Here is a 24,546-nt window from a genome sequence, read left to right as displayed (position 1 = left end):
GAGCGCTGCCGGTGAGGGCCCGCCCCGGGGGCGGCCCCGGGCGGGGCGGGACGGGGCGGGACGGGGCCGGGCGGCCGCGGGGCCCGGGGCGGCGGCGGCGATGGCGGAGCCGCGGCGGGGAGCGGAGCCGCTGTGGCGGACGCCGCCGGGCCGCCTGGCCCCGCCGCACGTCTACCGCATGGCCGGGGCGCTGGGCGCCGAGCTGCGCCGCCTCTCCGGCCGCTTCGGGCCCGAGGCCGTGGCCGGGCTGGTGCCGCCCGTCGTGCGGCTGCTGGAGCTGCTGGAGGCGCTGGTGGCCCCGGCGGGCGCCGAGGGGGAGGCGCCGGCCCCGGCGGCCGGGCGGCAGCAGGCGGAGGTGAGCGGGGCGGGGGGGGCTCGCCCGGCCCTCGGGGCCCCGCGGCGGCGGCGCCGAGCCGCCCTTGCCCTGGCAGGAGCCCGTGGGGGCGGCGCTGACCCGGCTGTCCCTGTGTCCCCCGGGGTGGCTCTGACCCGGCTGTCCCTGTGTCCCCGGGATGGCGCTGACCCGGCTGTCCCCGTCCCCTGGGGTGGCTCTGACCCGGCTGTCCCTGTCCCCCCGGGATGGCGCTGACCCTGTCCCCCCGGGATGGTGCTCACCCGGCTGTCCCCATCCCCCGGGGTGGCTCTGACCCGGCTGTCCCCGTCCCCCGGGGCGGCGCTGACCCGGCTGTCCCTGTGTCCCCCGGGATGGCGCTGACCCGGCTGTCCCTGTGTCCCCGGGATGGCGCTGACCCTGTCCCCCCGGGATGGTGCTCACCCGGCTGTCCCCGTCCCCCGGGGTGGCGCTGACCCGGCTGTCCCTGTGTCCCCGGGATGGCGCTGACCCTCTCCCCCCGGGATGGCGCTGACCCGGCTGTCCCCGTCCCCCGGGGTGGCTCTGACCCGGCTGTCCCTGTGTCCCCGGGATGGCGCTGACCCTCTCCCCCCGGGATGGTGCTGACCCGGCTGTCCCCATCCCCTGGGGTGGCTCTGACCCGGCTGTCCCTGTGTCCCCCGGGATGGTGCTGACCCTGTCCCCCCGGGATGGTGCTGTCCCTGTCCCCCCGGGATGGTGCTGTCCCTGTCCCCCCGGGATGGCGCTGACCCGGCTGTCCCCGTCCCCTGGGGTGGCTCTGATATGGCTGTCCCTGTGTCCCCGGGATGGTGCTCACCCGGCTGTCCCCATCCCCTGGGGTGGCTCTGATATGGCTGTCCCTGTCTGCCGGGGTGGCACTGATCCGGCTGTTCCTGTCCCCCCGGGGTGGCTCTGACTCGGCTGTCCCTGTGCCCCTGGGGTGGCTCTGATGTGGCTGTCCCCATGCTGTGGGGTGGCTCTGACCTGGCTGTCCCCCCCGGGGTGGCTCTGATATGGCTGTCCCTGTGTCCCCCGGGATGGCACTGATCCAGCTGTCCCCGTCCCCTGGGGTGGCTCTGACCCGGCTGTCCCTGTCCCCCCCAGGACAGCTCTGACCCGGCTGTCCCTGTCCCCCGGGATGGCACTGACCCGGCTGTCCCTGTCCCCCCCAGGACAGCTCTGACCCGGCTGTCCCTGTCCCCCGGGATGGCACTGACCCGGCTGTCCCCGTCCCCCGCGGTGGCTCTGACCCGGCTGTCCCTGTCCCCCGGGATGGCTCTGACCCGGCTGTCCCTGTCCCCCGGGATGGCTCTGACCCGGCTGCCCCCATCCCCCAGGACCCGGAGCAGAGGCTGTGGGAGGCCGAGCGCCGGGAGCGAGCCCTGCGCGGCCGCCTGGCCCGCCTGGAGGAGCAGAACCGGCAGCTGCTGGGGCAGCTTGCGGAGAGCCAGTCCCAGGAAGGTGGGTGTCCTGGCGGGTTCAGGGTCCCCCTGCCACCGTGGGGCGTTCCCACGGGAGACAGCGGGCTGCGTACGGCACCGTCCTCTGTGCTGCCCGGCCCTGCAGACCGTCCCGCCAGGGAGCACGAGCTGTCCTGGTCTGCGGGCCACAGGGGCCCCAAATGCCCAGGGCACCCCGAGCCCCCAGGGGGGTGGGGGGGCAGACACAGGGTGCAGGCTGCTGTTGGAGCACAAGGATGCGTCGGGCACAGCCTAAAGCCCTCAGCTCCCCTCCTTCCGCTGCTCCTACTCTGCCGTCTACCGGAGCAGCGGTAGAGCGATGCCTTGCAGAAGCATCAAGAAACCCCGCAGCGCTGTGGGGTCAGGGGAGTCCTTGGGCCCTGGGGGCCGCTCACGCCTGTCCGCCCGCGTCTGGGCTCAGATAGCATGGCGCGGAAGGAGCGGGAGGTGATGCTGCGGCTGAAGGAGGTGGTGGACAAGCAGCGGGATGAGCTTCGTGCCCGGGCCCATGAGATCGTCTGCAAGAGCCGAGACACGGAGGCGGTGAGCGTGTGGGAGCTGGCGGGTGTGGTGCGCGAAGGGCCTGGGGACCTGCTTTCATGTCACCTGGCCCTGGGGCTGCGGTCGCGGCTGGCGAGCCTGCCGGGGCACATGCCTGTCCCGTGGCGCTGATGTCCCCGGGTGGGGACGCGGAGCTGATGCCGTGCCTCACTGCCCCCTGCCCTGGGCCCTCCAGCTGCAGGAGCAACTGCATCGCTTCATGGCCATGAACGAGGACCTGCGTCACAAGGTGGCCGTGGTGCAGGCTCAGCTGAAGAGCGCGCTGGAGAAGAAGTCAGACCTGGAGGCCGAGATGCTGCAAACCCAGAGGGAAATGAGCAGGAGGAGCAGGACTGCCTCTGAGATCCAGCAGCCAAAGCCCAGCTTAGTGAGTCTGAGCCCGTGGCCCCGCTGCTGCCGGGCATTGCTAATGATCCGACCTTCCCGGCCCTGCGTGGGGCTCCTGGCACGCCCGGACCCGCCGGCTGCCAGCAGAACGCGGGCGCTCGAGTAAGCCCCGCCGCTGAGAATTGAACAGTGTGGTGTCTGCAATGCCGTAAAAATTGGTAGGGGCGGAGGCAGGAGCGAGCAAGGCGAGGTGATGGGAGGAAAAGGCGGGCGGGACTCGGAGGATGAGGAGGGTTTGCCACATGTGGCGATGGGCGGCGGGTGCTGGCTGAGCTGGGGAGGCACCGTGGTCTGTGGCGGGCTGCGGCAGCTCCAGCCCAGCAAACTCATTCCTGAGACTTCTCCATCTCTGCCTGCACGTGGGGCTTCGGTGTCCCCGCTTGCCTGCTGACCCCCTTCTGTCCCTGCAGGAAGGAGCACCGCCGCCCCTGGAGGAGCCGCAGCACCAGGACGCGGGTGCGGGCAGGAGCCCTGCTCACTGCTGCTTCTCCAGGGAAGAGCTGCAGCAGATCCTGCAAGAGCGGAACGAGCTCAAGACCAACCTGTTCTTGGTGCAGGAGGAGCTGGCCTATTACCAGCGGTGAGCTCTGCCGCAGCAGCACGGGGCAGCGAGCCGGGTCCCTCCGGTCCCTGCAGCCACCCGTGGCCCATCGGAGGCTGCTCCTGGCACCGTCAGGGCGGATTTCTTTGCCAGGCTCTTGGTTAACCAGCTGGCTGCTTTTTGCCAGGGAGCTGCTGAACGAAGAGAGAGTTCCCAGCTTCTTCTTGGATGCAATGAAGTCGACTATCAAAAGACAGAGAAAAAAAATCAGAGCCAAAATGCTGGGAACGGCGGAGGAGTCGGCGAGCAGGTGAGTCCTGCTCACCGGGAGGGAGGACGGGGAGCCTCCTGTGCAGGGTGGGTGCTCCGGGGTTCCCGTGTGGTGTGACGCCCTGGAAGGGAGCTCCCCCAGGCCAAGAGCTGCCTCCTCCCTGCCTCCTTCCAAAGATCAAAGGTTTATTGTCTGCAGTTGATGTCTTGCTCTGGTAGCCCTGGGAGCGCCGCAGGGGCTGGGCTCTTCTCTGCTGCCGCTCGCGTGTCCCCGTCACCAGTCACGCACGGCCTGGCCAAACGCCACTCGTCCCTGCGTGGATGTGGCGAAGGGGAGGCGAGGCGGCGGCGCTGGGACCGCCGGACGAGGCAGGCTGGTCCCTGCGCTGTACGGTTGGAGGCTGTCCAGTGGCGAGCCTTTGAAGATGACAGTAGAGATGTTCCCCGGAGGCTCTGCAAGACGTTTGTGGGCAGCGCTGGCTCCACCAGACTTCTCACGATGGGGCGGGGAGGACCCTGCCTGGCACCCGCCCCGGCTCTGCGTGTCTGCCAGCGGCGGGGGGCGAAGCCTGCGCTAAAACCGCTGTACGGCGTGGGGGGAGCTGGATCTCACTGGCTTTTAGGGGCTTTAATAAAGGTCTGAAGGGGGCTGAGCTCTTCTGTGCTGCTGAAACCTGCTGCTTGCTTGCGCTGGGGTCTCTGCTGGCAGCGGGGAGGCCTGGGGGTGTTGGGTCCTGCCTGGCGAGGACAGCCGCTGCCTCGTGGTCACCTCTCGTGTGTCACCCCGCTCCCCCGCGAGGCCTGGCTGGCTGTTCCCCCGCAGCAGGGTGCGTTCACTGCGCGGGGCGAGCTGCCTAAAGGCTTCCCTGCTGTGGCAACCGGGGACACGCCATCTGCTGAGCGGTGCCGGGGGTTTGAAGCTGGTGTCTGACGAGCCTTGTGGCTTGAGGTCACCGAGCCAGGGCTGGGCTCGCCGTGAAACACGGCGCTGTCTGGGACGCGAGCATCGCTACAGCTGGCTGCGGCTTTGGGGCAGGTCGCAGCCCAATGGTGATTCCCGGGGACGGCAGCTCCAGTCCGCGTGCCCCTGGCTCTGCAGGGCACCCTGCTCGGCTCGGGACGCAGCCCCGGGGTGGCTCTGGCACTCGTGGCGAGCCTGTGACTGAGCGCAGGTTTTTCCCCCACTCCTTTGTGCTGCAGCGATGAAGACGAGGGCTCCTGGCTCCCAGCTCGCGGTGCAGACTGCGTGGATGCTCAGCCTCCCGAATCCAAAATTAGGAGCTTGTAAGTTTGCTCCCATGCTGCGGTGCTGCTGGGGACGGGTGGCTTTGCGGGCAGAGAGGAGGTTTGGGGCTCGGCTGGGGACCCGGTGCCCGCTGAGCTTGGTGCCTGCCCTGTCGGGTACGGCGGGGACGGAGCCGGGCTGCCCGGCGTGGGGCTGGCGGGGATGCTGCGGCGGCGGGGATCGCTTGGTTGGGGGGGATCTGCCTTGCAGGCAGGCGAGGGCAGGCCCGGGTGCCCCTCGGGGGTGCTGCACGGTCCCGGGGGCTCGCAGCCGGGCTGCGTCCCGCCGCTGCCACCAAAGGCAGAGGGAGGCTGGGATCTGGCCGCTTCCCTGGGGAGGCTCTGCTCCCCCACGGCCGTTATCTGCTCTCTCTGCAGTTTTGGGCTGTGGTATCAGGGCAGCAGCAAAGACCCCCCCGCATCCAGCTGCTCTGGAGCCTGGGAAATCATCGACTCACTGGACACGCAGCTGGAGCCCAAGGGAGAGCGCGAGCCGGCGGCCGGCTCCCCCGACAGAGCCAGGCCGCCCCTCTGACCCCACCTGAACGGGAGCCGGATCCGGCCTCACGGCAGCGCTTCCCGGCTCCTCTCCTCCTGCCGTTTTCGAGAGCGGCACGGCAGCCCTGGCCGCTTCCCCACGCTGTGGTGATGGCGAAGCCGCGGTGTGGGCAGCCTCCCTGCAAACCCACCGGGACGCTCGGCCGTGGGGTGCTTGCCTGGCACGGGACAGCTCGGCACCTCTGGGCATCTCTACCCGTTGACCACCCTTTCGTTGCGCCCATGGCTTAACTAGGGGGGTCCCGCACAGCCGTGACCCCGCTCCCACTCCTCCATGCTGCTCAGCGTGGCGGGGGTCTGCACCAGCTGCCGCAGCCCAAAGGCCTCTTCCCCGCCGCTGCTGGCTCTTTCCGCCTCTGCTCACAGCCCAGGATCCCCTCGCCGGATCCTGCCCCGCGGGGGTATCGCTTCACCCCTTTCCACTCATACCTCCCCCCCGTCCCTGCAATGTGAAGGTCAAGTTGGGGTGCCCAGGCCGGCTGGCTGGGTGCTGACCCAGGGCCGCCGCGTGGCTGGGAGGGTCTGGGAGCACTGCACCGGGTGTCCGGGTGCTCCCGTGTCGGCGCAGTCAGGATCAGCACCGCCAGTGCCACTCCTGCGCTTTTCAGGCGTGGGGTGAACCAGTTTTGTACGGATTTTTGTCCCTGCTACTGCTGGGAACTGGAAGACTGGAACAATCCTCATGTTCACAGGGCGAGTCGGTCCCCTTGGGTCCGATACTTTCTAGCTTTAGAACTGGCGTCAGAAATAAATGTTTCTTGTTTCTCCTCCAAGGTACCCGCTGCAGCCTCCGCTCTCTCCTTGCTTGGGAAGGGCGGGGTGATGCTGCCAGGCTTCGGTCGCAGCTCTCCAGCGTAGCCGTGGCTTTTCACGCGCCGATGCAAAGGGCTGTGGCCGGCTGTGCCGCGCCAGACCCCAGACCCCCTTTTGGGGGGGCGGCTACGATGGGGAGCGGGGCTATGGGGGCTCCAGCACTGGGTGCAGAGGAGTTAAGTCCCGCGTGGCGGGGGGAGCAGCGCGCTTCCAGCCCAGGGCCCCCCCGGCCGAGCCGGCCTTGGGTAGGAAAAAGGTGTTTCCTGTACATCTGCTGACACAAAGCTCCTGGGGAGATGGCGAGGTGGGACGGCAGCCAGCAGCGGTTCAAAGGCCAGCCTGGGGCACGCTGTGTCCCCGGGAGGGACGTGGGGACCCCTCTCCCCAGCCTCTGCCAGGGGTCAGCAGCCCCATGGGGCAGATCGCAGGGGTCGGGGCGGGGGGAGGCGGCAGACACCTCGAGTGGGTTGGGGGGACGTTGGCTAAAACAGCTTTGGGGGCGATAGAGGATGGCACCGGGGGAGCGGGATGACCGCGGGCGAGGTGTTGGGGTGGGTGCCGAGCCCCGCGTGGCCGTGCCGAGCCTCTGGCCACCCGTTTCTGCTACCAAAGTGACAGCAAGGGCCAAAAATAGCCCGTGCAGCAGCATTCCCTGCCTCCCCTCCCCGCCGCACCCCTGACGTCTGGATCGGGGCGCCTCCTCCCACGTTTCCTCAGGAAGAAACCCAAGGCTGGTGGGAGGAAGAGGCCGCACCACGGGAGGGACGGACAGACGGGACAGACGGACGCCGGCGTGGGACTGGGGAGCCACCAGGACTTGGGCCCTCGTGCCCCGCTGGGATGGGGAGTGCCCGGCCCATCCTCTGCCTCCAGCTGTGGCTGTGGGTGCAGAGCTCTGCCCAGGAGCTCGACCCCGGCGGCAGGAACGTCTGCAGGTAGGTGGCATGGGGGTTTCTGCTTGTGCCGCGCCATCTCCCGGGGCCTCTCAGTAGCCCCAGGGGGTCGTCATCCATCTGTCCTTCCATGGACAGACATCTGCAGCCTGGCATCGCATGGGTGCTGAGACTGGGGTGATGCTGGAGAGCGCGGTTGGGGCACGCACAGGGATTTGGGGCGCCCAGGCCCCTCTCTAGGGGTTATTTCTCATGTGCCCGCAGTGCACGGGGCAGCGGGGGGATGCGGGAGCATTGGCAAAACTTTCGTCGTGCACCAGGTGGGGAAACACAGGCGCAGCAAACCCCAAAGGGCTTTTGGAGCTGCCGTCCCCTCCACTTTGCTGCTACGTTGCCTCTCCCGTTGGCCTCGCCATCAATAGCAGCGCCTTTGGTTGCCTTTGCTCTGGTGCCTTTTTTCTGAGTTGCTGGCGAAGCTCTGAGCTGCTCCCAGAGCGCCGGGGACCCGGCACGGGCTCCGTAGCGGCAGTCGCGGCAGAGCCGGGCAGGCCGGCCCCACCGCCCAGCCCCGCCGCCCGCTCGGGCTGCAGCCTCTTAAATTTCCTTGTATTTTGCTGGTTTCCTTCCGGAGCGATGCCCTCAGGGCCGCGCCGCCTCCCCGCCCGCCGGGCCCAGCGCCCGCGTTCACTTCGCCTTAGCCGAAGCTGCGAAGCCCGGGGTGAACCGTGCCGGCCCCGGCACCCCCGCCCCGGCTGACGGCCCCCGGTCTCTCCCGCAGGCTCCCCGCCGGCCCGGCGTGCTGCCCCGGCTGGAAGCAGGAAGGGCGGGAGTGCACGGCCGGTGAGTGATGAACGGTGACGAAGCCCCAAGCTCGGTCCCGGCGCTTGGCCGGGCGGCTCCTCCAAGGCGCTGGGGGCTGGGGGAAGCCCTACAGCTCTCCCTGAGCAGTGGCGGTGGGGTCCTGCGCCGTGGGGACCCCCGAACGCCCACCGAGCAACCTGCTAATGGTGCCGCGGCTCGGCTGGAGGGATGGAGTGGGAAGCGGGATGGTGGTTTCCCAGGGAAGGCCGCCTCGGCGGGAGGTGGCCGGGTGGCAAGTGGTCCGGCAGATGGGGTGAGCCCGGGGGGGCCGTCGTGCGCTGACGTGCCTGCCCTGCTGCCGACAGCGCTGTGCGAGGGGGAGGACGCCTGCGGGGCGGACGAGGTGTGCGTGAGACCTGGGGTCTGCCTCTGCAAACCCGGCTTCTTCGGAGCAGACTGCAGTTCCCGTGAGTGTTTCCCCAGGGCTCAGCCCTCGCCATCCCCTTTGCCAGCCTGGATGCTCGGGGGGTGCCGGGCTTCCCCGTCACCCCCCATCCTCGCCGTCTCCCTCCCTTCGCAGGCTGCCCCGAGCAGTACTGGGGCCCCGACTGCAAGCGGAGCTGCCCGTGCCACCCCAACGGGCGCTGCGACCCGGCGAGCGGGCGCTGCACCTGCGACCCCAACCACTGGGGAGGGCTCTGCCAGTTCCCTTGCCAGTGCGGCCCCCACGGCCGCTGCGACCCCCTCACCGGCGCCTGCCGCTGCGAGCCGGGCTGGTGGGCGCCCACCTGCAAGAAGCAATGCCAGTGCAACCCCGCCAGTTCCCACTGCGACCCGCTCACTGGCCACTGCCGCTGCCTGCCGGGCTGGTGGGGCAGGAGGTGCAGCTTCAAATGCTCCTGCAACCTCTCGCCCTGCGCCCAGGAGACGGGCAAGTGCGAATGCAAGGCTGGGTTTTGGGGGCCGGCGTGCCAGCGGCGCTGCGACTGCCTGCACGGCTCCTGCAGCCCCCTCAGCGGGCACTGCAGCTGCAGCCCCGGCTACCAGGGCAGGAGCTGCCGGGACCCCTGTCCGGCGGGGAAATACGGGTCTCAGTGTGTGCACAGGTGAGCCGGGGGCAGTGGGAGGTCCTGCAGGTACCCGGGGGCAGTGGGGGGGTCCTGCGGGTACCCAGGGGCTGCAGTGAGACCTTGGGGGGGAAAGTCATCACAGTCGTGTCTGTCCCTTTGGCTGGGCAGGGAGACCCATTCTGGGGTTTGAGCATCCCTGGCTGGATGCAACTGCAGTGTTGCCCCAAAAGAAACATCTGCAGAAAGCGCTGGTGTCACCCCAAAACCTGGTCATCCTCGGTACCGCTGCCCGGGGCGATAAAGCAGCATCTCTCCCTGCTTGCCTCCTGCCCTGTCGCCACTACAGCGCGTTGAGTGCTGGAGATATTTCCCTGTGATCCAACCGATGCTGAACGCTGCTGTGGGGTGAAACCTGCATTTCGGGGGGCCGGGGGTGGGCGTCAGGACCTCACCGCCCCTCTGCCCGTGCAGCTGTGGGAGCTGCAAGCGCAGCCAGCCCTGCTCGCCCGTGGACGGCTTCTGCCTGGCCTGCCAGCCCGGCTGGAACGGGACCCTCTGCAAGGAGCCCTGCGCGCCCGGCTTCCACGGCGAGGACTGCCTCCAGCCGTGCCCCCGCTGCCGGCGCGGGGACGTCTGCGACCCAGAGACCGGGTCCTGCCCGCGCTGCGAGCCCGGCTGGATGGGACCCAGGTACGCGCAGGATCAGGCCACTGGTCCTTGTTGGGGGTCCCTGCCCCGGGGTGCAGCGGGCTGATGCTTCGCTCTCTGTCTTGGCAGCTGCAACAGCTCCTGCCCCGCGGGCACCTTCGGCGATGGATGCCAGCTCCTCTGCCCCGAGTGCGTTGCGGGGAGCTGCGACCCCGTGTCAGGAGCTTGCATCTGCCAGGCAGGCTACTGGGGAGCCAGGTAACGCCGGGAGCAGGGCAGGGCCGGGGCCCCGCTCTCCCCGGGGGCATTTCCCCTCCTTTCCTCTCTCTTCCAGCTGCAACGACACCTGCCCAGAGGGGTATTTTGGCGTGAACTGTTCCTCGCCCTGCCAGTGCTCCCGGGGGACCTGCCACCCCGTGCGGGGTGACTGCATGTTGAGTAAGAGCGACCTCAAATCTACTCCTTGGCAGTGGTCAAGGGACCCTAACACCCTTGCTGGGGACAGGGGTGCTGGTTGCCAGCTCCTGCGCTCCCTGTGGGGCAGCGCTACGGGCCCGGCAGCCACGGGACATGCCAACTCAACCCGTCTTCTCCACGCAGGTTTTAAGGATCACGGGGCCCTGGCAGCCGCCATCCTCGTCCCTCTCCTCCTGCTGCTGCTCTGCGTCGCCTGCTGTTGCTGTGGAGCCGGCCCAGCAGATGCTAGAGACAGGTATTTGTTATATTTTGCAACCTTCAATGCAAAACCCTGTCTTCTGCACCCCTTCACACCCCGCTCCCCTGCGCAGGGCAGCCGTGCCGGACGATGACGTGGTGGCCCGGATGAAGCACCACGTGCGGGGGGTGCTGGCAAACCTCAGCGCTATGATGCCTTGCTTTTCCCTGGGCGGCTACAAACTTCCCAAAGTCACAGGTAAAAAAAGCAGAGCTGCCGACAGCCCTTCCAGGGCGTCACCGCCACCCTGTGCTCTTTGCATCGGCGCCGTTTGGGGGGCCTGCTCTCTCCCTCACCCCGCTGCACGGCTCGGGGCAGGTGCTGCTCTCCCACCCCAGCCCCGAGCACCCCGGGGTGCCCGAGCTCAGCTGGGTGTCTTCTCCCCAGTTTCCCACCACGACACGGAAATCCCCTTCAACCCCAGCTTCATCGAGCCGCCGTCGGCCGCGTGGGTTTCAGACAGCTCCTTCTCCTCCTTCGACACCGACAACGAGGGACCCGAGTACTCCGTCCCTCCCAGAGAAGGTGACATCCGCGGCTGCTGCTCCTCTCCCCGGCCACCCGCAGCCCTTCTGGGCTGCCCAGGGTCAATCCTGCCCTGTTTTTAAACTTGGGCATCCCGGGGATGGGTGCAGGCAGCAACCATTTTCATACCCTTGTTCTCCTGTCTGCAAGGACACACCGGGGCCTCGCTTGGTCTTGTGTGATGGGACGTGCGTGGTGTGGGCAACCCCATTTCACAACCTCCTCCCGGGGAAACGCTCCCAAGGACAATCCTATTGCATCAGCCCCTGTCCCGATGTCCCCGAGCGTGTCCCTGGGCAGGGGGAGCTCCGCCAGCCCTAACCCTTGCCCCTTTCTCCCACAGGCATCCCGCTGCTGGGGGGGGCTGAGCTGCAGGACGGGGTGTCCCCCCTTGGCGAGGCGCTCCCGGACCCATCCGCCTTCGACTCCGAGGACGTCTCGCAGCCCTTTGCCATCCCCCGCACCTCCAGCATCGCCAAGGCCAAGCGGCCCTCTGTGTCCTTTGCTGAGGGGACAAAATTTGGGGCGGCGGAGACCCCCAGCCCCGGGCGGAAGCCCAAGACCCCGTGGGGCCCATCCAAGCTGTCCCCACCGCTGGGGGACGTGGCAGCTGAGCCCCCCCCTGAACGACCAGCCAGCGATTGCTACGAGAGCCCCGAGCCCCTCGGCAAGGGGGAGGAAAGCCACCGACCATCGCCCCGGGCCACCCCGGGGGGACGCCGGCGGGTGGTCTCTGGCACCAGGCACGTGGCCCAGAGAGTGGAGGCGCTTGAAGCGGCTGCGAAATCTGGCAGCTGGGAGGCAAAGGGGAAGGAGCCCAACGTCACCACCATCTACATGATGGTGGGAACGGCCGGGCAGGACCCCAAGGCGGAGGGCGGTGGCGAGGGACCGGTCCAGGCCGTGCTCAAGCGGCTGGGCAGCCTGCAGAGGGGCAAGTGGGCTGCAAAGGAGGAGCCCAAGGTGAGGAGGAGCGTGGAGGCCATCCAGAAACCGCCCCGCCGGGCTCTGGCACAGTGCAGAGACTCGGTGAGTAGCTGCAAGCAGAGGGAGAGTGTCCCGGGGGCTCCCACTGAGCCGTCCCCTGGCAAGCACCAGCATCTCCCTGGGAAGAGACACTCCTTCCTTCTCGCATCTCCCTCGCCAAAAAGCACCGGGGCCCAGGATGGGGACAGCGACGCCGTAGGTGCCACGGAGAGGGGCAAAAGCCCTGAGTTAGTCCTCAGCCTCGAAACAGAGGGACAGGCTGCCCCGGAGGAAGAGCCGAAATATGAAAATGTGATCAGCGGCAGTGCCGATTCGCCCCCCGGCCCCGCCAAGGAGCCGCCGGCTGCCCCTGCGGCCACCTGAGCCACCACGGCCTGGGCGGGGGCAGCGGGAGCCCAGGAGGCCCCTCCGACCCCAGCATGGGGGGAGCCGAGGTCCCCCTCCGAGCTGTGAACTGGAGAAGCACCGAGCCTTTCCGCTGACCCCCTTTCCTCTGCGCCGCGTTGCCGGTGCAGCCCCTCGCTGGCTGGCACAGCCGGCACAGCCGGCAGGACGGGTGATGCCGAGAGCCCCAGCGGTGGCAGCCCCACGGCGCTGCGGTGCTTCAGGGCTGTTTTCTGCTCCCCCTGCCCTGTGTGCCCCACTTTGTGTCTGCCACAGCCCGGAGGGACAGCGATGCTCTGGACGCAGTGGTGGCACCTTCCAGTCGCTGTCGGCATTGGGCTTGGGGGGACATCTCCTCAGGAACGGGAGTGGGGCTGCTGGGGCTCAGCTGGGAAACACACGGGCAAAAACCAGTTTCACCCCATCGGCTTGCACCTTTCCCTGTCCCAGCTCTGGTAACGCTGCTCGGAGCTTCTTGCTGTAAAAGTGCTTCTCGCTGGAGGGGATTATTTTGTGGAGCTGGGCTGGGGAGAGACGATGGGCTGTCACAAGCAGCTTCAGCAAAAATTAATTTTAGCTGCTTATCTTGAAGGGTATCTGGGTCTGCAGGGGTTTATCTGTGTGGCTCTGGCTTTCGTGGCAGGCTCTGGCTGCCTTCATTTCTATGTACATGCATAGCACATGGAAAGGCTCGTGGCACGGCACGGGGTTTATCAACGGCCTTTTAAACCCCACGCGATACCAAGCTGCAATTGTGCAGGAGCAAACGTGGCAGCTGGGCCATGACCGTCAACCTGTGCACCCGGCGCTCTGCTGCCCTGATAAGGACGAACGCTGCCTGAGAACGGCCTTTCCGCGGGGGCCCCGAGCGCCTGCCCTCTCCCACCCCTCGGTCCTGCTGCAGCACCGTGTCGCCGCGGGCGGCGGAGAGGCGGCGAAGGTGCTGCAGCACCTCCAGTGCAGCCAGAGGGGCGAAGGTGCTGCAGCACCTCCAGTGCAGCCAGAGGGGCGAAGGTGCTGCAGCACCTGCAGTGCAACCAGAGGACCGCGGGCAGGACGGGCAGGACGGGCAGGAGGGCTCTGCTGCCCACGCAAGGCGGCCGAGATGCCAAAAAGGATTTGCAGCGTGAACTGGTTTTAGATGTAGCTAAGTGGTAGAAGTTTCTTGTATATTTTTCTGTTATTTTGCATGGCACGAAAGCCTCTGAATGAAAATTAAATTTTACCAAAGCCCTTCAGGATCTGGGTTTCCCAGCTGCCCTCTGAATCAAAGACATGGTCAGAAATCCTCTCCAAAGTGTGGAAACTGCTGGCAGCCTTAGGCTTGCTTTTTTTTTTTTTTAATTATCTGGTTCTGTTGAATTCTGAACTCTCACTTACGGAGCTGAGCCCAGAGCAGTGCTGGTGACTGGAGGGCAGAGGGAATGCGGGTGGGCTGTGAGCGCCCGGAGCACCCACGGTGCAGGCTGCATCTCACGCATCGCATGTGGAGCACCCACGGTGCAGGCTGCATCTTGCATGTCGCATGTGGAGCACCCACGGTGCAGGCTGCATCTTGCACGTCGCGTGCGGAGCTCTGCGTGAATCCTTCTGGTCCAGCACTGCTGGGCTGGGGTTTAGGGTTCGGAGTGTTTCAGAAAACAGGGTGGGTTTTGCATTTTCCCTTTGGCTTTTCGCAGGTGCTTCTCCGCAGTGCAAGGCACTGAACCCCCACGGTCCCACATGGGTGAAGCTTCCAGTTTTGCAGAGAGCATGCAGCACTCCTTCCTTCACTGGTATCGCCCACTGCTGTGATTATAACACCAGATATTCTGGTATAGAAATAAAAATGCTCATCCTGGCAAGGCTTGAGCAGCAGCCTGACCAGACCTCTGCTCTGCACGGGCTAGTTTTTGTTTTGACACTATTTTATTACAGTGGCAGGGACAGGACCACATTTTATTTATAAGCAGCCATTTTTTCCTAATTGGTTGGATATTTTCAGCCCGGGAGCTGAGCAGCGTTGTGCCAGAAGAGAACGTCAGATGATTGGGTTTGCCCCGGGTACAGCATGTAAATAGCTGACAGCAACCCCACAGCCTTTCCTGATGCCGAAACAGGCACCCGGCCTTGAGAAAACGCTGCTGCTGCTGCGAGAACCCTTCCCGTTCCGGGGCTGAGCGGTGAGGCTGGGTGTTTCACTGCTTGAAGATGAAGCATCTTCACCCCGTCTGGGCGGCGCAAGGAAAACAAGCGGTGGCTTTTCAGCGCGTGGCTGCCCATGCACACGCCTGCAGCGTGGTCGCGCTGGTGTCTTCTTGTTAGGGATGCTTTGGTCCAGCTTTGCCGTGGGTTTAATTCTGGATGCGGGCGGTCTGCGAGCCAGAGCTGGCGGGTAAGGGGGGGTTAACGTCTTCCCGTGCTGGATCTCTGACTTCCCAAAGCCCCGCAGCGGTCTGAGGCCCGCCAGCGGGACGCGGGGCCCCTGTGCAGGTCCTGTCTGAAGGCAGAGGCGTCCGTGCTCTCTGCTGGGGCAGCTCTTGGCCCCCCCACGGCCACGGGGGTCTGTCCCCTGGCACCACCCCCCGTCCCCTGGCACCACCGCCCTGTCGTCGCCTGTCCCGAACTCCCCGAGCTCTGCCTTTGAAGAGGACCACGTCGTTTATGCCAGCGGCTCTGTCCGAGCCCGCTGAGGAGCTCCCTGCGCGGCTGGGTGGGAGCTGTCACCTCCCTCCCAGCCCAAACTCACTCCTGGCCAGTTTCTAGAAATGGGTCTTTGTGCCAGTGCTGTTATTCAGCTTCGCTTTATTTTTTTTCTCTCCACGATGTTAACCCAGTCCCCGGGTGTATTTATAGATGGCAGCGGATCACCTGATAGCTTTTCTCCTTCTAGGATAGGAAAACCAAGCCCCGCCACGCTCTCGCTGTAGCAAAGGGTTCCCGTGTCCCCAGCCAGCCTCCGAGCCCTCCTCGTGCTCCTTCCCGCCGCGGCTCGTGTTCCTTGGACGCGGCGCCCGGGTCGGGGTGCTGAGGTCTCCCAGGGCCTCGTGCTGTCAGCCTTCCTCTGCCCCTGCTGAAAACAGCGCTGATCCAGGCTGCCTCCTCGTCTTTGGGGTTTTTCGGTTTGTTTGCTTTGGCTTAAATCCACTTTCCAGCTGTTGCAAGGTTTGACCCTTATCCCGCAGCCGAGGAGCTTCCTCTTCCCGCCCGCCCCTTTCTCGGGGTGCAGCGGTGGGTGCACGTCCGTCCGTCCGCCCGTCCGCTTTGCTGAGCGACTCTCAGATGTCTACCTGTCACAAGCACTGTTTGCATCTCCTTCGGCCGAGAAAAAATCCCCTGTCGCGACTTCCAGGGCTCCCTGGCCGCCTCCCCCGGCCCGGGACCTCGCTGCGGGGCGGGGGGCCTGCGGCGGGGCGCTCGGGGAGCAGCCGACCCCCGGAGAGGGCAGAGCTGCGGGGGCCCGGGCGCGGCGCCGCTCTCCGCGCCGCCGGGAGGGCTCGGTCCCGGGGCCGGGGGCAGCCCCGGCTCTGCTGGCTGCCCGCCCCCGGAGCGGATCCGCTGCGGGGCGATGGCTCCCCGCGGTCAGGCGGGCGCTGCCGCCGGCACGGCTGCGGGCGCGGCGGCCGCAGGGGCAGAGGCGGCTCCGCCGGCTGCCGGCGGGGACCGGCACCAAACCCGCGGGGCGTTTCCCGCCGTCCCCGCGGCACCGCGCCGTGCCGGGAGGGGCAGCGGGCGGCCGGGGGCCCCGTCCCGCCCCGCGCCCCCCGCCCCGGCGGGGCCCCCTTTTCCAGCGCTTTCCCGGCAGGCGGCGGGGCCCAGCACCGTCCCCGGCGGCGGGGGGTGCTCGTGTGTTCGCGGTCCCCGCGGGGGGCTCCCGGTCTGCTCCCGGTCTGCCCCCAGCCCGGCCCCGCCGCGGGCTCCGGCCGCGGGAACAACGGGCGTTGGGTCCCGGGTGCGTGCGGCCGCCCCGGCCGGGAGAGCCCAGGTGCAGCCCGGTGCGGGGCTACGGGGGGCACCGGGAGGGGCACCGGGGGCCATGGGGGGGCTATGGGGGGGCACCGGTGCGTGGCTACCGGGGGGACACCGGGGGGGGACCGGGGGGCGCGCGAAGCGGCACGCGCCGCGGCGGCAGCAGCAGCGCGCGGTGCCCGGGGCCCGGCGGCGGGCGCGGTGATTGGCCGAGGCGACAGCCAATCAGCGGCGGCGCCTGTTTGCCCCCGGAGGACGGATAAAAACCCCGGGTGGGAGCGCGGCGGCGCGGAGCGGAGCGGGGTGCGGCGGGGGGTGAGAGAGCGCGGGAGGGGGCCGGGAGCGGGCAGGTTGGGGGGGGGGGGGGGGGGGTTTGCATCGGAGGGGGGCAGCGGGGTGAGGGCGGGGCGCACTGGGGAGGGAGGGGGCGCGCTGGGGGAGCGGGGTGCGGCGGGGGAGGAGGGGGCAGGGTGCGGCGGGGCTGCTGTGGGAGAGCGGGGTGCGGGGGGATTGATGGAGGGGGTGCGGGGTGGGGAGGGGGGGTGCGGGGTGGGGAGGGGGGGCCGCGCCTCTCGCCGCAGAGCGGCTCTGTGCTGGGCAAGGGCGTGCGGTAGTGGGGAGGGGGCGTGCGGGGCGGGGATGAGGAAGAGGAGGCGGCGGTGGGGGGGTGCCCGGGGGGCGGGGGGCCCCCGCAGCGGCTGCTGTGGCTGCAGGGTGGCCCTGTCCTCCTGGCAGCCTTGCGGGGAGCCGGGCCAGGCTCCCGCGCCCCAGAGCAGCCAGGGCTGGGGCCCTGCCCCATGGGGAGCCCGGAGAAGCGGTCTGGGGCCATGGCGTGCAGCCGGCTGGCTTCCCCCCAGTGCCTGGTCGGGGCGTGCTCTGGGCTGGGGAAAGGCTCAGCTTATCTAAAATGGCCACCTGCCTTATGGCCCAGGGTTGGCCCCGGTGCTGCGCACCCCTGGGCCCCCCGCAGCAGCCCCTCGGCCAGCCGGGTCTGCTCCTGAATCAGCCGCTCGCTCTCCGGGGATGGGGAGCTGGAGATGGTTAACCCAGCCGCAGCATCTGCGGGGCTGCCCGGGGATGCCGGGGTGCTGAGGTGGAGCAGAACGGGCCATGGGCTGTCCCGGCCAGCACACCTGGCTGCACAGCTGGGACGGGGCAGGATGCGGTCTGTCCTGTCTCCCAGCTGGGCGGTCCGGCACTTGGCAAAAAGTGCTTCTTGCTGAGCCATCTGTGGTATAAACTGCATCTGTGGGGCCCGGGGCACATACAGACCCATGCTCACCTTGCAGAGCAGATCCGTGCTCCTGCCTGGGGCAGAGCAGAGCTGGGGGGGCACTGAAGCCACCGTCAGGGCTGCGGGGCTGCCTCCCCAGTCCCAGCCTCTGCCTGCAGGCAGCTGGGAGATCGGGGTGCTGGCTGAAGCCCCCCGCTCTGGCACGTGTTTCCTCGCTGCCTTGCAAATGGGCCGCCTGCCTCGTACAGGTGACCGGGGAGTGCGCTCCGGGCAGTTGGTGTTTGCTGCATTTTCATACCTGTTGCTTGGGAAGTGGAACGGAGTCCTTGAACGCTCCTCTGTCGCATGGTGTGTGCGCTGGAGGGGCTGCTCCAAGGGCACCCGTGCTCCCCCATCCCTCCAGGTAACCTGGCAAGCTGGTGCCTGCAAAAATGAGTTTTACACCTGAGTGCCTTACAGTCAGCAGGCAGGTTTGCTTGCGTTCCAGTAGAGAGATCTCTTCTTAAACCATGCTTTTTTGCACTTTTGAGCAGCTTGTGCTGTGTCTGTGGACTCACTGGATGATGTTCTGGTCCCTGCAGGTTGAGACTCTGAACGAGGCCATCTTCCCACGCAGCAATGGCACCCACGCTTGCTACCGCCCATCGCCGGCGCTGGTGGATGGCGTTCACAGCCATCGTTGAGAACCTGCTCTTCTCCGCTGTCCTGCTGGGCTGGGGGTCCCTCCTCATCATGCTGAAAGCAGAAGGGTTTTATTCCTACCTGTGCTACGAGTCAGGTAAGGATGCTCTGGAGACTCATGTGAATAAGTTGCTGCTGAGGTTTGCTGGTGTGGTTCCCTGTCTTCGGGTGGTGTGGAACCGGCTAGAGCAGGGCTGAGCTCCAGGTCCTGGGGTAGAGGGAAGGGATGTGCGCTCCTTCCCAAAACCGATGGCATCCTTGTGATGGTGTGATGTGCCTGTAGTTTGCTGTTGCTTTGCAGAGTGATTGGCAAAGAAGCGTTAAAGGCTGGGTAAAGCTTTTCTGGCCAGCCTTTTCTGCTTGGCCATGAGTTCTTCCTCTGCGTGGTGGCCTGGCTGATCTCTGCAAGGGAAGGCCCGATGGGTTCTGGAAGATGATGATTTGTGGGGAGGGTGTCCTGAGTTTGTAGGAGGAAACTATGGGCGCTCTTTCCTTAGTGGTAGGAAAGAAAAGAGCATGGGTGAAATTGAGATCGGGGGAGTCCAGCGCTGCTGTTGAGGAGAAGCTGCAGAAGTAAATGCTGCTGATGTTTTGTTCCTCTCCCTCGTCAAACACCCAGGCGTGCTCAGACCAGGCTGTGTCTCTATGAGGGCTTGAGATCCGCCTGGCCCAGCCAGAGGAAGCGGTTGTCCGTGTTGCGGACACAGGCGTGCGGGGAAGGAGGCAATCTCGTGGTGTGGGAAGGATGACCCTGGGAAAAACAGCATGCAGGTGGACATATATCCCCAGCCTGGGTATGGAGAGGCTTGTGGTCTGGGGAGTCCCACGGTGTGGTAGGGTGGACAGCGGAGTTAAAAGGAACCTGAGGGTAAAGGGGTGGTGTGGATTTGGAAAGCTGCTTTAGTGACAGAAGGCTTGTGCGTGCTCAGAGAAGGGAATAGCAGAGTGAGGAGAGGCAGGAGCTGGGTGTCTGGCTCTGTCCAGAAATGTGTGGTGGTGGATGAGATGAGAAGGTGGATCAGCCCGTTCAGGGCTGGTGGGCATGGAGATGGAGCGGGAAGCAGTAGGGGAAGAAAGAGGTGGAAATAAGAGCATGGACCCCCAGGGCAATGGCTGAGAAGAGTGGGGGAAATCTGAAACGCGGGGAAACAAAGTCCAAGCAAGCAGTGACTGTGAAGAGTTGTGAGGACACTTTGTTTTTTTCTCATTCATCAGCTGCTTGTTATGGTCTTCTCGCCTGCTTTGTGCGCCCGTGGGCAGCTGCCTCGGTCTTGTAGAGCCTGGGTTGGTGCGCCTGGCAAATGCGCACGTGTTTGAGTCTTCTACCGGCTGTTGCTTGGCTGCTTAATCTCCTTCCTATCCTTTGCTCGCAGCGCAATGCTTCCAAGCGTGTCCGTGCGGCTGGGGTCTCCAGCGGCGCTCCAGGCTGCGTGCGGCGGAGACCTGAGCAGCTGGGCACCCTTTAGGGCTTCTCTTCAGGGCTGCTCTGTTCTTGCCAGGCCGCGGTGACTTCGTCACGGGCCTCTCTAAGAGATGTCATGAAACCTATCAGGTGGAGGCTTTCTGCTACTGAGATAAAACACGCGAGTTGATAAGCAAATGCTGACTGTCTCCGAAAGCAGCAATTTTCTATCTGCTTCCTGAGATGCGCCCTGCTGACGAGAGCCCTGCTTCACTTGGGGCCCACCTCCTACTCTTTGCTTTGATTGCTTTCAATTCATCCGCCTTTGCCCCAGATCAGCAAGATTCGCCTCGGCTTCTCACCCGTGTTTGCCGACCTGTGGTCTGTCTGGCTCTCCCTGCGGGAGTGCCTGTTCCGCAGACCGCAGGGAAGATGCAAATGTTTGGACAGCGGTGAAATTGCTGTCCTGGGGGCAATTTCTTCCTCGCTGTGACCAACCTGTGCCCTGAGGCAGGAGAACTTAATCCCTGGAAAGAAATTTATGTAGTCAAATGTTCTCATTGTCCTCAAATATCTGGCCATCACCGCTAAACTCGGTGATGGCTCGTGATGAGCACTGAGGACCAGTTATGCCGGTTTCCTCGTACGTCCATGCTTACTCGATTTTCTTCCTCTGTTTTTGTCCTCATCGTAATAATCTTGGCGATTTGGTAGGGAAGAGCCCTAGCTCCAAGCGTGGGGAGAGCAGACTCCCTCGCAGCTGCCCTGCGGTGGTCACTGAATGACGGGCACCCAGCTGAGGCTGACCTTTGCCGGGATTAGGATGGCCCGGTGGCTGCCTTTCTCAGCACAACCTATTGAGTCCTGCAGCCTGAGTGGGCACTGGGCTGGAAGGTTGGTGCAAACAAATTATAACTAGTAGCCTTTGGGCACTTGTTGTTCCTAATGCTGCTGTGTGCATAAGTATTGCAAAAAAGACTTTTCCTAATGAGCCAAAGGTTCTTGGCAGGGCTTTTTGTTTGTCAGCAAAAGCTCTTGCACTTTGTGATGCCTTCCAACGAAAGAGAAAACTAGACCTTGTCCCTTCTGCAGGCTCTTCTCTGAAGGTAGCAGCAGCTGCCCAGAAAGTGGCTGCAGTGCATGAAGGGCTCCTTGTCTTCTGGTGAATCCCCCCCTTTCCCTGCCTGCCCTTGGCTTCTGGTATTGGATTTTACTCAGCCGCCATGCAAACATGTGGGGTCCAACGGACTCTTGACTTGGCTGTGTGAGGGCGGAGATGGACACCTAGAAAAAAATCGACATCGAAATAACAAATATTTTTGAAGCGGTTGTGCAACAGGGTTTGAGTGGGGGGTTGTGCCCGTTCTGGGCGGCAGGTTTGGCCACATCCCGAGAGGTATGCTTGAAATTTGCTGACAAGGAGTCTGGTAGTGGCACTTTGTTCCCATTTTAATTTTACTACACTACTACTTGGCCTTTAACCAACTGAAGCAGCATCTTTTATTCGGTACAAGTGCTGATTCCACAGTCTTTATCAGTATTTGGGCCTTATCAGCTGTTGGGGAACTTGATCTGCTCAGGGTCTTGCATTGCTGTGATGTTACTGGGATTGGGAAGCTCAAGGCTTGGGTCTGAGATGTGTTTAAAAAAAAAAAATGTTGAACTTGATGGATAATCTGTTCACAAAGAACAGAGGTAAGGAGCCAGCCGGACAGAGGGCCTTCCTCTGAGACAGGGCTGCAGGAAACCAAAGGGACAATAAGTTAATTCACTTACGGCAGGTTAACGCACCTTAACGCGGGCACAGGAGGAGGGTGCTGCCTTGCAGCTCTTTGCTCTTATTTGTTTGGGGTCTGTGGCGGGGAACTTGCAGTCTGAAGGTCCCTTCCAAGCTGGTAAGATGTGACGACGGTTTGTGGAGAGGCTGCGCACGCGACCCTGTAAACAGGAAAAGAGTAAACGTGGTAAAGGTTCAATTTCTACAGGAAACGCGCTGTGTTGATTAGCAGCTGCCGGTGCTATTGGAGAGCTGCATGGGAAGGTGCCGGCCCCGGGTGAGAATGGCTGCAAAATGAAACGGCAGCTGGGGGGAGAATGTGCGTTTAACTGGAGACTGTGCCTCCGTTAGATGAGGCTTTCGGCTGGGTGCCCAGGGAGGGGGTCCTGGAGGCGCGAGTGGATGGGCAGGCAGAGAGGGAAACCTGAATTCATTGCGTTTGCAGTGGCATAAAGCAAGAACATCTCCTCCCAGTTCCCAGAAGTATGACACCATTCTGAAAAGAGAAAACATGTTCGTATGTGGGCAGACTGCAGATCAGTTGTTTGCACATGTCTTTCACTGTGAGGTTTGTTTTTTAACCAATGCTCCCAGACTCTTTGGCCCTGATTTTTTTTTAACATCTTTTTCTCTTTCCCCCTTTTAAAAAGGGTAAGGTGAGGCTGTGCCCCACAGAGCTATTGCCGGGGCGGCTGGGGGTGTCTCGCCTGCTTGGCTCAGTCTGAGCCATGAAACAAGATGAAAGGAAAGCTCCTCTCTGCCGTCTGAGATGGCAGTCGCTCTTGAAAAAGCCAGACTCATTCCTCTGGTAACGTGGTGTGTGCCTGGGATTTGAAGAGGTCAGCAAAGAGTAGTTAATGATTGACCCTCTGATGAAACCTACAGCACTTAATTTGGGAGAAAGGATGACTTTAAATGTTCCAGTAACAGCCTGAACAAATCCCAGCGATGAGCTTGACATAAATGATTACCAAGGCAGCCTTCCTCTCACCTAAGCTGTCATTCTTTAAATAGTAACTTGAACTACTAATTGGGCAGTAGAAATCCTGCTGCTTGGAGGGGGAGCGCTGTAAAAATAGGCAGTGTGTTCTTGTAATTGCTGATAAAGACTTGCAGCTTCTTCTAGCTTGACAGCGGGACAGCAGTGAGCGTCCGTGGACTGAGCCGGCGCTGCTGGCGTACCCCAGTGGCACTCGTGCATGTCAGACCTGGCATGCTTGCACGCAGGTGGACTTGGCAGGAGAATTTGGGAAGGGCACCACTGTCGGCACAGACAGCCCTTCCCCAAGCACTGTTGCAGATGGAGCCAGGCACGTAGGAGACTTTCCCCAGCAGTGTGGCGTGCACTGATCTGGAACAGGATCTGAGCTGTGATTGAGGGAAACTGCTGTTTGCTGTAACCAGGTGCGTTAGGTAGGTGAGTAGTTAGGCAGGTTCTCTGCCCATTAATCTCCTCCTAGCTGCGTGTCATATGCTGTCACTCGCTCTCCCGTGCTGGTGACCTGCTGGCACATGAATCCGTGCTCCCCAGCGAGACGGCTCTCAGCTGGCCCTCGTGCGTGCTGCACACACCTGCGGCCCCTCCAAAATGTTCTATTTAGGGAGGTGGCTCAAAGGATCAGAGGATGTCAGGGTGCCAAGGGCTGCTTGAATCGTTTCCATTACGCCTCACTGGATCTTCTCCTGTTGCTCAGGGGCTGCTTCTATTTTCACAAACAATTTGTATTTCCACATAGCCCTGTTGCCTGGCCCCTCCTTGGAGCTGGCGATGAGCAGCTGTAAACAAGGTGGTTGGGGCAAGCAGGGACTGAAGGTTGGTGCCCTGTTCCCAGCCTTCCTGGCTGCAGCGAGTCTTCGGAGAGGGCCAAGTTTCCTTGCTGTTTCTGGGCTGTGTCCTCTTCGCCTCCCGGTGTTGCCGCTCATCGTGCGTGCCATCGGAGGGTCTGCTCGCAGGTGTATGCTCTGGAAGCTCCTTGGGGCCACGTTGCAACTGTACGCGTCAATACGTTAGCAGTAATTCATCTACTCCAGCTCTGTGCTGAATATTTCTGGTTTGAGATCTCTTTGTAGGGAGGGTTGTCAGGCTCTTTAACGCGTGCAGCCAGAAGTTATAAGGTCACTGCACTGTCCACGTCCCTCCACCCTTCTGCCACTCCACAGCTGAGCTATCTCTGTAGAGTGCTGACACAGGGAAACCACTACTACTTTGTCACTCTTTTTTTTTCCCCCTGCCTTGTTTTCCTGAGTTTAACCTCTCACCCACATCTGTTTCCTATGAATTTCTTTGTGGAGAGCCCAAAAAGCCTTGATGCTGTGGGTGAAGCTGTGTGCCTGTGCCTGCCTCGTGGAGATGCTGCCAGAAGTCAGTGTTTAAGATCCTGGGCCACACCAGGAGGAGATTGTGAGGAAAAGATGGATAAAAAAGATTGAGATGTAGCGTGAAAAGCGCAGAGAGCCTCCCCAGCCTGTCCAGGGCTGATTTCTAAGGACGTGACTTGGGAGCCTGGGGCTGGAGTGCTGCCCTCCCTGCAGACGGGATGCTGATGGGACGCGTGGCCTCGGGGGTATCTCTGTTGCTTACTCCGGCTGTCCATGGCAAGAGAAGGGACAGGTTAAGTTATCGATCGGGAGCACAAGGCAAAGGGAAAGAACAAAGTCATCGCTGCCCACAGGCGGTTTGAGACCATCCTAGTGAAGGTGTTGGCGAGAGCAATGTAAATGGAGAGGAATGCCACGCGCCTTCCCTGGCGCGCTGGGAGGGGACGGAGGAAGGTTTGCAGGCAGCTCGAAAGCCTCGGATATCAGCGTCTGAATTCCTGCTGATACCTGCTGTCCGGAAGGTGGAGCGTGCTTTGTTTGCAGTGGACACGCAGCTGGGAGGGTTGTTTTGGCCAGCTAGGAGAACTAGGGTGAAACCAGTAACTGAATGGTGCTGAGGCTTGGGTAGAAGGGAGGGAGTTGCAAGACAGGGCCGTGATCTCCAGAGACGCAGGGCGGGCGAGAGCAGCCAAGGGGATCTCCTCCACGAGCCGACCAAGCGGCAAATGTGAAGTCACTTGTACGTGAGGGATTCCTGCTAATTAACTAACTAACCGGGGCTCACTGGGAGCCTCTAGTCTCGCTTCATGCGGATGGTTATGTAGGTGACTTCTCTCCCTGTTCCTCCTTTAATATTGAACTTTGTCGGATCAATTATTAAATATGGAGGAGAGCGCTTTATGTCACTGGCTTGCGGCAGCAGTGGGAAAGCAAGTG

General features: G+C 63.7%; 3 protein-coding genes across 6 annotated transcripts in view; all 3 read left to right on the top strand.

Moving 5' to 3' along the window:
- The first annotated feature begins 60 nt into the window (after positions 1–60).
- Positions 61–6,190, top strand: RILP (Rab interacting lysosomal protein). Of its 4 annotated transcripts, none has more exons than XR_014229936.1 (8): positions 64–355; positions 1,690–1,813; positions 2,234–2,355; positions 2,549–2,740; positions 3,171–3,340; positions 3,489–3,611; positions 3,771–4,855; positions 5,234–5,297. XR_014229936.1 is itself a non-coding variant. In XM_082328225.1 (8 exons), exons 1-8 carry the CDS (start codon positions 101–103, stop codon positions 5,388–5,390), a joined length of 1,227 nt encoding a protein of 408 aa, XP_082184351.1. In that variant the 5' UTR covers positions 66–100; the 3' UTR covers positions 5,391–6,190. The 4 variants fall into 4 exon arrangements, 1 of the variants encoding a protein (XP_082184351.1); XM_082328225.1 differs by having other exon boundaries at positions 66–355; positions 4,772–4,855; positions 5,234–6,190; XR_014229935.1 differs by having other exon boundaries at positions 61–355; positions 2,549–2,862; positions 3,489–4,855.
- Positions 6,191–6,862: 672 nt separating this feature from the next.
- On the top strand, positions 6,863–13,490 carry SCARF1 (scavenger receptor class F member 1). Its single transcript, XM_082328223.1, has 11 exons — positions 6,863–7,161; positions 7,898–7,959; positions 8,286–8,387; positions 8,501–9,026; positions 9,462–9,680; positions 9,768–9,896; positions 9,973–10,076; positions 10,239–10,350; positions 10,427–10,551; positions 10,741–10,878; positions 11,222–13,490. Exons 1-11 carry the CDS (start codon positions 7,067–7,069, stop codon positions 12,226–12,228), a joined length of 2,619 nt encoding a protein of 872 aa, XP_082184349.1. The 5' UTR covers positions 6,863–7,066; the 3' UTR covers positions 12,229–13,490.
- A 2,966-nt stretch (positions 13,491–16,456) lies between these two features.
- SLC43A2 (solute carrier family 43 member 2) overlaps positions 16,457–24,546 on the top strand; it is a 30,165-nt gene continuing 22,075 nt past the window's right edge. Inside the window, exons 1-2 of the mRNA XM_082328686.1 lie at positions 16,457–16,512; positions 18,013–18,209. Of these exons, the coding sequence (XP_082184812.1) occupies positions 18,050–18,209 (160 nt within the window). The 5' untranslated portion in view covers positions 16,457–16,512; positions 18,013–18,049. The remainder of the gene's footprint in view (positions 16,513–18,012; positions 18,210–24,546) is intronic.

Source organism: Platalea leucorodia, assembly GCF_965183815.1.
Source record: "Platalea leucorodia genome assembly, chromosome: 16".
Taxonomy (NCBI): domain Eukaryota; kingdom Metazoa; phylum Chordata; class Aves; order Pelecaniformes; family Threskiornithidae; genus Platalea; species Platalea leucorodia.
This window is presented reverse-complemented; position numbering and strand designations above follow the sequence as displayed.

Bases quoted from the DNA above. Each gene is read 5' to 3' on its own strand.
- SCARF1 (XM_082328223.1), top strand. From the start codon at position 7,067: ATGGGGAGTGCCCGGCCCATCCTCTGCCTCCAGCTGTGGCTGTGGGTG. The intron at 7,162-7,897 runs GTAGGTGGCATG...TCTCTCCCGCAG, and splicing joins GGCGGCAGGAACGTCTGCAG to GCTCCCCGCCGGCCCGGCGT. The intron at 7,960-8,285 runs GTGAGTGATGAA...TGCTGCCGACAG, and splicing joins AGGGCGGGAGTGCACGGCCG to CGCTGTGCGAGGGGGAGGAC.
- RILP (XM_082328225.1), top strand. From the start codon at position 101: ATGGCGGAGCCGCGGCGGGGAGCGGAGCCGCTGTGGCGGACGCCGCCG. The intron at 1,814-2,233 runs GTGGGTGTCCTG...GTCTGGGCTCAG, and splicing joins GGAGAGCCAGTCCCAGGAAG to ATAGCATGGCGCGGAAGGAG. The intron at 3,612-4,771 runs GTGAGTCCTGCT...TTTGTGCTGCAG, and splicing joins GCGGAGGAGTCGGCGAGCAG to CGATGAAGACGAGGGCTCCT.